General features: G+C 38.6%; 1 protein-coding gene across 1 annotated transcript in view; it reads right to left on the bottom strand.

Annotated features, from left to right (window-relative positions):
• The window catches only part of RABGAP1 (RAB GTPase activating protein 1), a 174012-nt gene that overhangs the window by 113884 nt on the left and 48634 nt on the right, over positions 1–11494 (bottom strand). Inside the window, exon 10 of the mRNA XM_006834741.1 lies at positions 3612–3786. Coding sequence (XP_006834804.1) covers positions 3612–3786 — 175 coding nt within the window. The remainder of the gene's footprint in view (positions 1–3611; positions 3787–11494) is intronic.

Here is an 11494-nt window from a genome sequence, read left to right as displayed (position 1 = left end):
AAAAAAAAAAAAAAAAAAGTACAGTCAGAATGCTGCTTAGAGGTCAGGATGGTGAGACTTTGTGAGAAGGGCATCATGCTTAACAAACAGAAGGTAGGTGAAAAAGAGGAAGACCTCCAAGGAGACAAAGTGGCAGCAGCAATGAGTAACAACCACTGTGAGCATGGCCCAAGACTGGACCATGTTTCGTTCTGTTGGACACATGGCTGCTGAGTTGGAATGGACTCGACAGCACATAGCAACAAGAACAACAATCACCTTCTTATGTGGGATCCTAGTGCGGCTCTGTAGGATAAGTATTGGACTGCTAAATGCAAGGTTGGCAGTTCAAAGCCACCATTCGCTACTTAAGAGACTCTAAAAAGGTTCTTATGAATCGGAACTGATCCAGTGGCACTTAACAACCACCACCTACTTAATTTAGTGTTCACCTGAAAGGGAATGGCAAGTCTCAACAACTCCAGTTACAGACCACACTATCTCAAACAGTGGGGAACAATGATCCCAGAATTATCAATTCCACCCATCTCCACTTTCACATGCCTTTTAAACTGACTGTATAGGGTACTTTTAAATTGCATCTCTGACTTCTTCAAAAATGACACATCTACTTTCTTGATACTTCAAAAGCTTTATGTGAACTAAATACACAGAGATAATCATAGAGTAGAGGTTAGACTGTGGCTTCACATAATTGGATTCAAATCTTGACCAGCATTTTCTAACTGTAACTTGGACAAATTATTTCACTTTTCTGAGATTTTGTTATCTCGTATACAAAAGGAGGATAATAAGGATAAATCTTGTTTTATAGACTGTTGTATTATATAAGATAAAAAAAATGCACTTGGCACCATGCCTAATGTATATTAAGAATCCAGTAGTTGGTGGCCATTAGTATTATTTATGAATGACCCTTAGTTGATTAGTCAGAGGGAAAATGGGAATTGGAAAGTTAGTGCTTGCTGGGAACTTGAAAAAAGTGCCTATCATCATCATGTGTACAGTCATATCTTTGAAATACTGCAGGTTCAGTTGCAGACCATCACAGAAAAGTGAGAAATCACAATAAAGTGAGTCATGCACATTTTTTTGTTTCCCAGTGGAGACAAAAGTTATCGTGCTGTGAATTAATGCGCTGGACTATAAAGTCGGTTTGAAATCAGTGGTTCAAGCTTATCAGCTGCTCCTCAGAAACTCTAACAGGGTCAATATAGGTGGAACCGACTTGATGATTCTTAACAACAACAAAAAATAGTCTGTTAAGTGTGCAATAGCATTATGAAAAAGTCTGAAATGTGTGATAATTAGCAAAATATGGCACAGATATGAATTAAACATAAGCTACTGGAAAAATGATGCCAATAGAATTGTTTGACACAGGGGTGCCAGAAACCTTCAATTTGCAAAAAGACTACAATATCTGTGAAGCACAATAAAACAAGGCATGTCTGTATTTATTTCTTTTAACCAAACCAGTCACTCCTGTCACCTACAAGTCTTTATTTCTTTGCCTAGAACTGCCCCAAGCAGCATATCTGTCTGAATTCTCCTTGTACTTTAATGCCACATGAAGTAATTCAACGCACTGCATTGTGACAGAAGGCCACATGCTGTAGGTTTTCATGAAGTAGTCCGGATATTCATACAAGAGAATTCATCTTTCATTGTGGGAACTGTGAGAAGACATTATAATATTGCCAGAGCAGGGCAGAGGCCAGTGTAAGGGTCCTACAGCCAGAAAGAGGGCTGCCCGTGGATACCGTTGAAGTGAGGCTGTCTTGACCGGAAGAATTGTGCCCTGAGCATCTGACTCTGAATGTAACCTCTTACCTTCTCTAATAAATCCCATTAACTGTGAATATGGTGTCTAAATTCTGTGTGGCCACTGCAATGAATGATCTAACCCTGATGAGAAGTAGAGACTGCTATGGAAGAAATGGTTGATGCCTCTTTTTTTTGCACATACTCTGTTTTAAAATAAGAAAACAGCTCTTAAACTTTCACCTTTCCTGTGCCCCTTCCCCACCATTCCTCACTCTTTACAGTACACTTTAACAGAGATTAACAGATAAATTCATTTAATTTGCTGTTGTTGCTGTTAAGTGCAATTGAGTCAGTTTCGACTCATAGTAACCCTACTGTATTGGGTTTCCAAGGAGCAGCTATTGAGTTTGTAACATGGAGTTTGTGGTTTAAACAGATCTTTAAGTCCAGCACTTATCCCACATAGATACAGAAGAAAAAAAAAAAGAGAGAGTGAGAAAAAAACAACAACTGTATATTCTTAATGTTTATCATTGTGAAAACACTGTTAAAAATATATACGCACACAGCTCCTCTTCTTCTTCTCCTCCCTTCTCTCTCTGGCAGAGGTTACCTTCCTCACCCTGAATAAAAGTCTCTAGATGGGCCATCTGGTGTGAGGTGTGGTTGATGAGTGGTGCCGGATTGTTTTTTCCCTTTCATTGGTGTCAGAAGTGGGACGGTTGAGGCCCCCGATTTAATATCGGAAGGCCCAGGACCCCTAATCTCCTGGCGCCCTAACGCGCTCATTTCAACATGCCCTTCCAGCGCCGGCGATCATCTTCCCTGACGTCTTCTCAGCATCCATCCCTGGCAGGAGTTAATTCTTCAGCCCTCTGGTTCAGGTTCCAAAGACCTAGAACTGCGGGCCTAAGCCCAGTCCAGCTGCTGACCAGGTTCCATTGCTTCTTGGTTTCCCATTGAAGAGTCCAATGGCTACTGACACCACCACCAACAACGACAAAGCCATCGCCGACCGTGGTCCAAGACCAAAGACAGCCTCGTCACCCCAATGCCAGCAGGAAGTAGCTACAGAAAAATGACCTTCGTCCCTTCTCCCATGGGCATGGATCATAGAGACAGCCATTCATTTTTCTTATTTAACCAAAGGGGGAAATGTTACAATACCTTTCGGTTCTTCCCTCTCCCCTCCCTCCAACTCCATTTTGTTTGTTTCCCCGCCCTAAGCTACAAGGCGCAAAGTTTAAAAGGACAACATGGCTTTTGATAGGCCAGAGCTAAATCACCCCAGCAATGACCACTCCCTTCCTGTTGAACCTATATAAGTCCCCTCCCTTCCCGATTACTCCCTCCTCTTCTTCCTCTCCTCCCTTCTGCCTCCTGCCTTCTCTCTCTGGCAGAGGTTACCTTCCTCACCCTGAATAAAAGTCTCTAGATGGGCAATATATATATATACACACACACATTTGGTGAAAGGATCATGTGTGGAAGTTGTACATTTTGGCACATGAAATTGTTCCTGTTAAATGAATCAACTGAGATGGGAAAATTAACTATAGAAGCTGTGTGAAACGTGCTGTAAAACAACATAACAATACACCAAGTTAGCATTTGATGATACCATTAAAAAAAAAAATGTACAATTTACACGTCTCATTTTCCCACCCTGGTTACAGGTTAATCCAGGTATGAATCCACCAAAACTAGTTACTTATAGTAGTCTCATAAGAATTTATTGAAAGAATTCCAAATGCCATTGCACATTACGTAGTCCCTGATAGGATTTTAAGAGTCTTCATGAACCTCCATCCCAAAATTCAAATCAAGCTCCTCCTAATACTTACCTTCCTCTTCATCATCTTCTGGAGGAGAAGGTATCATTGAGCTCTGAGATCCAGACTGTGGCAGGCGAATGGATGGACTGGCTGTAGTTTTCCTCCTCTCTCTTTCTGACTCACTTTCCAAGCATACAACTTCATATAAGGTGTCAGTATTATTCTTTCTCTCCTTTTGCTTAATCTTCGGAAAAAAAAGAAAAAAGTAAAAATCATTTGATTCCATTTTTTATTTTTAAAATTAAGTTCTGTTTTTTTATTTCAACATAAGCCTGGGAGTGGCACTGTAGAATAAGCACTGGACTGCAAGGTCAGTTTAAACCACAAGGTCCAGTGGTTCAAACTCACCAAGCACTTCTCAGAAATCCTATACAGGGTCGATATGAGTCAGAAAAGACTCGACGGCACTTAAAAACACCAATGTAAGAATAAAAAAGTGTTGTTTTGAATATCTACACTAAATATCACCGTCTCTATTTAAAAACTCTTAGGAAAATATGGCAGAACTCCAAGCTCTGTAATTTTAGTTATATTCCTCAGACCATACCATAGAGATCCATCTACCAACATTTAGTAAGTGTGAATTATCAGAAAATATTGCTACTTTGTTAAGTATTTCATAAGGTTTCTTATGTAAATCTAACCAAGAATAAATGTTATAAAACAAAGTTTAGGACTAAGAAGTTCTCTTACCTCTTTGTTTTTTTCTATTCCTTTTGCTTAAATAAAGCAGAATAAGGAACTTTTCTTCAATTAAAAGCTACTACTCACAGGAAAGAGGACAGCGGGCAAGCGGCAGAGAAGAATAGAAACCACAAAAATTTTGGTAACTTAAATGGGTTGGATTTTGGTTTTATTTTGAGGAAAACATACAAGTTTAAACTAAACTTACATTAAAAATTAAGAACAGAGAAACTAAAACTTTAACAGAATAAATATTTAAAATACATTACCATTTCACACTATTTCCAATTTAATGCGAAGGAGAAGAAAACAGTGAAATACAGAGGAGAAAGAAAAGGGAAAATGGTAGGAAAAGGTACAGAGAAATCTAGAAAGACATACACAAATAAAATGAAAAGACAGAAAGAGAAATGGAGTAGAGGGTGCTGAGATTAATTAGGTACAGAAACACTGGGCAGAGCAGATTTTATCACTTCCAAATTCATTTGGGTTCTTAAGAAAAATCACCTCATCTGGAAGAACCAGCTAGTGGCAAAATGTCCTTTCAATATCATCCAAAAGCAATGTTTAATATAGAATTGACAAACCTTTCTGTAGAGGACCCAAACTATTTTAGACTTTGCAGGCTTGTTGTTCTTAGGTGCCACTGAGTCACTACCAACTCCTAGTGACCAGATGTACAGCAGAATGAAACACTGCCCGATCCTGGGCCAACCTCACTACTGTTGCCACGATTAAGTCCATCGATGCGGCCACATGGCCAATCCATCTCATTGGGGGGTCTTCCTTTTTTTCTCTGACCCTCTACCATACCAACCATGATATCCTTCACCAGCAACTGGTCCCTCCTGACAATATGTCCAAAGTATAAGAGACGAAGTTTGGCCATCTTGGCCTCTAAGGAACACCTCTGGCTGCACTTCTTCCAAAATGACCTATTGATTTTTTTGGCAGCCCATGGCACTTTCAATAATCTCCTCTAACACCATAACTAAAAGGCATCAATTCTTCTATGGTCTTCCTTATTCACTGTCCAGCTTTTGGATGCATATGAGGTTATTCAAAATGCCATGGCTTGGGTCAGGTGCACCTTAGTCCTCAAGCTGACATCTTTGCTCTTCAACACTTTAAAAAGGTCTTGTGCAGCACATTTGCCTAATATAATACGTCCTCTGATCTTTTCATTGCTGCATTCGTGAGTGTTGATAGCTGATCTAAGAAGAATGAAGTCCTTGGCAACTTCAAACTTTTCTCCATTGGTAAGAATGTTGTTTACTGGTCCAGTGGTGAGAATTTCTGTTTTCTTTATGTTGGGATGTAATCCATACCAAAAGCTGTGCTCTTTGATCTTTATCAGTAAATGTTTTAAGTCCTCTTCTCTTTCAGCAAGCAAGGTTGTATCATCTGCATATCGCAGGTTGTTAATGAGTCTTCCTCCAATCCTGATGCCATGTTTTTCTTCATAGAACCCAGCTTTTTGGATGATTTTCTCAGCATACAGGTTGAATAAGTATAATCAAAGAGTACAACCTTGTCACACACCTTTGTTAATTTAAAAATATTCAGTGTTTCCATGTTCTATTCAAACAGCTGCCTCTTGGTCCAAGTACAGATTCCTCATGAGCACAATTAAGTGTTCCAGAATACACATACTTCGCAATCTTGTCCACAGTTTGTCATGATCCACACAATCGAAAGCCTTTGCATAGTTAATAAAGCACAGGTAAATACCTTTCTGATATTCTCTGCTTTCCGCCAAGATCCCTCGTTCCACAGCCTCTTCTGAATCTGGCTTGAACCTCTGGAAGTTCTCTGTCAATGTATGATTATAGCCGTTTCTGTATTACCTTTAGCCAAACTTTACTCACATGGGATATCAAGATATTGTCCGATAATTTCCGCATTCCGTTGGGTCACCTCTCTTTGGAATGGGCACAAATACGTATCTCTTCCAATCAGTTAGCCAGATAGTTGTCTTCCAAATTTCTTGGCAGAGATGAATGAGTGCCTCCTATACTGCCTCACATTCTTGAAACATTTCTATCTTTATTTCATCAATTCCTGGTGACTTGTTCTTTGCCAATTCCTTCAATGCACCTCCCTAAATATCACTGGCTCTTGATCATGTGCTACCTCTTGAAATGGTTGAACATTAACCATTTCCTTTTAGTACAGTGACTCTGTGTCTTCCTTCCATCTTTTATTGATGCTTTCTACATCATTCAGTAATTTGCCCAGAGAATCTTTCAATAACAAAAGTTGAGGCTTGAATTTTTTCTTCAGTTCCACCAGCTTGAGAAATGCTGAGCAACACGTGTTCTTCCTTTTTGGTTTTCTGATTCCAGATCTTTGCACATTTTAATGTAATATTTGGCTTTATCTTCTCAAGCTGATCTTTGAAATTTTCTGTTCAGCTCTTGGACCTCCTCAATTCTTCCATTTGCTTTAGCATCTCTATGGTGGAGAGTAAGTTTCAGCGTCTCTTCTGACATCCATTTTGACCTTTTCTTTCTTGTCTTCTTAATGACTTTTTGCTTTCCTCATGTATCATGTTCAGATTGAAGATGTTGGTAGAATTCTTCTATTTCATCCTCACTGGCTTTAGTGGTTGGTGCATACATTTGTATTAATAGTGTTATTAACTGGGCTTCCCTGTAGGCACATGGAAATTATCCCATCACAGACAACATTGTACCTCATTACTGATCTGGATATGTTCTTTTTGACAATGAAAGCAACACCATTCCTTTTCAATTTGTCATTCCTGGCATAGTAAACCATATGGTTGTCAGATTCAAAATGGCCAATACCAGTCCATTTCATCTCACTAACGCCTACGGTATTGATGTTTATGCGTTCCATTTCATTTTTGACAACTTCCAATTTTCCCAGATTCATACTTCGTACATTTCATGTTCTGATTTTCAATGGATGTTTACAGCTGTTTCTCTTCATTTTCAGTTGTGCCCCATAAGCATACGAAGGTACAGTGACTCTGTGTATTCCTGTTTGGGTCACCACACTGAGCAAAGAACTTTTCTCCCACGAGCTTTACTCCATTCGCGTTATCACAGTCAACCCCACTTTGAGGAGGCATCTCTTTCCCAGTCGCATTTTGAGTGCCTTACAACCTAAGGGGGTCATTTTCCAGCACTGTATCTGACAGTGTCTCTCTGATTCATAAGATTTTCAGTGACTAAAGATTTGGAAGTAGTTCATCACACTTTCTTCCTAGTCTGTCTTTGTCTGGAAGCTCATCTGAAACCTGTCTACCATGGGTGACCCTGCTGGTTATTTAAAATACCGGTGGCATAGCCCTCAGAATCACAGCAACTCACAAAATACCACATTATGACAAACTGACAGACGATGATGGCCATTTGGTTTTACGTGGAAACTGCCACTTTGTTTCAAGCAGATCTGTGCACATGTGTAGTAGAACGCTCCAGGGGTGGGGGTGGGGTGTCCATTCGCTCTGGTATCCCCTCTAGTCACCAGAATGGAAGTGCGCAGACAGCATGACCAATGAACAGATACCTAAAAATGAATGTCCACACCTGTATCTCAGCAGTTCTGTCAGGTGTTCTTGGCTGCTCTGATCCTTCCCCTTCGCTTGGTCTCTCCCAAGATGGCTACTCTAGGAATAGCTGAGCGTCTTCGAATTAGAAAACAATGGATTTCTTGATTCTGCTACAAACTCCCCTAGCTGTAAGCCTTCCAATCTTCTAAATATTCCTTTATATGTGGTTCAGAGTTCTAACACCATCCCCTGAGCCTGCTTGGCCCAGTATTCTGTGTTGCTGTTGATGGAGTTCCTCACTGCACATCTACCCAACCCGCCATCTTAAATGTAAAATACAACAACCAAATTACAACATGACTACTAATGGCCCAGATCTTTCAGGAACAAAGGTTTGGGTTACCACACTGAGCAATAAAACAAAACCAGCTGAGAGCAGAGAAAACATAGAATGGATAGTAGAAGGTAGTTCTAAATATGAGCTACAGTCATGTGAACAGTTGAAGGAAAGACTTTGCAGAGTAGTAGGTTTTTATTCAAACTACTCAATTTTGTCATTACAGCACAAAAGCAGTCAGAAGCAATAAATAAATGTGACTGTGTAGTTAATTAATTTATGTTTCTTCCAGCCAGTCTTTGTAAATTCCCACCAAACGACTTTTTCCTGATAGGTCTGGGAAAGAAGGTGGTGAAAGATGCTGATGGATTATATAATTCACTTGTGAGTGATTGTTAATACAATTATAATTGTAAACATTTGGAAATCTAATGAGCTGATTGGTCAAGATTACAATCTTATTGGATTTAAAATAAAGGGACCGTCACCACCACCATCAAAGAAGAGTCAGGAATGGAGTGCTTACTCGTGGAGCAAAAGCCAAGTGTCATCAGGCCTAGACTTATGACAGAGTGGTATGTCCTGTGGGCACCCCTAAAAGAGCTTTGTTAATATTAGCCAGGCAGAGAGGCCTGTTTGTAGTGCCATCTTAATGAATCAATCCCACGAGAGGAAATGCTTCCAGGCTAAAAAGGAGTTACTCAGTCATAAGATCATACTAGTGAAAGGAAAAAGAATCAATTTTAGAGTGTGTATTTTCAAAAAGCCTTATCACTGTTTTCCAATGTTGGGGAAAATAGCTATTTTTAAGTTTTGCTCTGTAGCACTTTCTTTTTTTAAGTTAAAGGTATTAAAAATTTTAAATTATGTTTAATTTGTTTTAAATCCTAAAAATACTCTTCACAGAAACAAAAAGTAACATTGTTCTATAAAATATCCCCGAATGAGACACTTAGCTTAGGTATGAATCTTGTCCACCACAACTTTCTGTAAAATCTACTATTTTACACTTTGAATTTCCCTTTCATCATCTATAAATAAGAAAGTTGTTTATCATCATTGAGTCACTGTGAAAAGTACATAAGATAGTAAAAGCAACAGTGATTAATAGAGTGATGATCACAAGGTACCTCAATTAAAGACAACTACTATTATTATTTTGCTATTATTTTACTACTAGGAACAAAAAGACAGAATAAACTTAATTCATTAAGTTGTGAGGACTCCTGGTGTGGCGCTATAGAATCAGCACTGGACTTAAAACCACAAGATCAACAGTTCAAACCCACCAACTGCTCCTTGGAAGCCCTATACAGAGCTGCTATGAGTCGGAACCAACTCGACGGCATTTAACAACAATAATCTCTCCAGTAATGCCCACCCTCTTAAAAGGGACATAGAAATAAGAAAAAAGTTAAAGATTATTCTCAGGAATGCCCTGCCCTCCTTCTTTCAGCATTTACACTTCTGCTTTTTGCAAAGAAAATACTCACAATTCACCAGCCTATGCTTAAGCCTGTTACCTTAACAGAAGATTCTATAAGTAGTGAACCCAGTGATATCTGAGGGTTTGCATAGGTTTTTAGCTGGTCTATCTCATCAAGTGATTTTATGCTCAAATAATAAAATTAAAGGTGCTAGAATAACATACAATATTAGATTTTTAAAAAATGTACATGAAATTGAAATCAAGCAAATTTAAGTCTCTTCCACAAAAAGATAACGTTATTCTAGATTTAACCAGCTATGTAATTAATATGTATTTTAAGAAACTTCCACAAAAAGATACATTATTCTAGACTCAACCATCTATGTAATTGATAAAGCCATGTAGTCTTTTAATCCAAGGTTGAGTAACACCAAGACGTTTAAGGAAAGAGTAAGTAGGGGACACAGTTACGGATACTTCTTAAATAACCAAACCCCTCACAGGACTGATTTTCTAGGTTTGAAGGCTAAGGACCAAAATCATCTGAGACAACTTGTTAAATAATAAAGTTCATAAAGCTTATGTTCTACATCATACTTTGGTGAATAGTTACTACTGTCTTAAAAGCTTGGCAAGAGATCATCTAAGACATAAATGTTGGTCTCTACTTGTCTTGAGGAAAATTGAGGGAAGAAAAGATTCAAATAATAATCCACAGGCAGCAGATCTGACAGGCTCTTGTAAGCCATTACAAGGACTGGCTTTTTCTCAGTGAAATATGGACAAAGTTTGAAAAAAATGAGTAACATAATGTGATCTCAGACTACCATGTTTACAGGCAAAGATAGAAACATGGAAATGATCATTTTGATGGGGTGAAAGTAGTTGGAGAAAAGTGGCCAGATTCTGGAAATGTTCTCAAAGTAAACAGAATATTCTAACAGGCTGAATATGGGGTATGAGAAAGAAAAGTGTAAAGATTCTTGGCCTAAGCAACTATTAAGAAAATGTATCATGAAATAAGTTAGTAACGGCAAGTAGTCAAAGCATTTTGGGGGTTGGGGAAGAGATAAGAAGACCTTTTGGACACGTTATGTTTGAGATGCGTCATGACATCCAAATAGAGGTGCTGAGTAGGTAGTCACATAAAGGAGACTAGTTTGGCACTATGGTTTAATGTGCCAGACTGCAAAGCCATTTGAACTGCAAAGTTGGCGGTTCAAGCTCACCAGCTGCTCCTCGGAAACCCTATATAAGGTCACTATGAGTCGGAACCGATTCAATAGCATGTAACAACAACAGACTGAAATAGAGGTATGGGTTGGAAATAAAAATTGTGAGTCATCAGCAAATAGATGACTACATGACACTAAAGTTGCTGACAAAAGAAGTGAGTGTAGACAAAGAAGAGATTCAAAGATTAACTCTGAGGCATAATATAAGGTTAAAAAAAGAAAACAAGGCACAAGATTGAGAAAAAGTAAATAATGAGAAAGAAGAAAAACCTACAAAAAGTATGTGATTTCCCTGAAAACTAAGTGAAAGAGGGAAATTAAGGAAGAGACAGTGATTTTTGGTAGTAGATGATGTTGACATTTCAAGTACAATGAGGTCTCTGAATGACAACTGGATTTAGAAATAAGAGTGAATAGCAGGGTAGGAATCAGGGGCAATGAATATACACAAATATTTTCAGAGAGTTTTACTATAGAGGAAATAAAAAAAAGGAGGCAGTAACTGATGGGTGAACTAGAGCCAAGAAGACCTAAAGAACAGAACACAGATATTACTAGTTGCCCACTAGACAAGAAATTATGGACATTTTAATCTGGTCAAGTTAATGACTCAGATAAAACAAACACACAAAAAACTAAAATCAATACTTTTTAGAAGAACATAACAGAGTTGAATCTCTACATTAT

Source organism: Chrysochloris asiatica, unplaced genomic scaffold, assembly GCF_000296735.1.
Source record: "Chrysochloris asiatica unplaced genomic scaffold, ChrAsi1.0 scaffold00014, whole genome shotgun sequence".
Lineage (NCBI taxonomy): Eukaryota > Metazoa > Chordata > Mammalia > Afrosoricida > Chrysochloridae > Chrysochloris > Chrysochloris asiatica.
The sequence above is the reverse complement of the archived record's forward strand: the minus strand, read 5'-3'. Positions and strand labels throughout refer to the sequence as shown.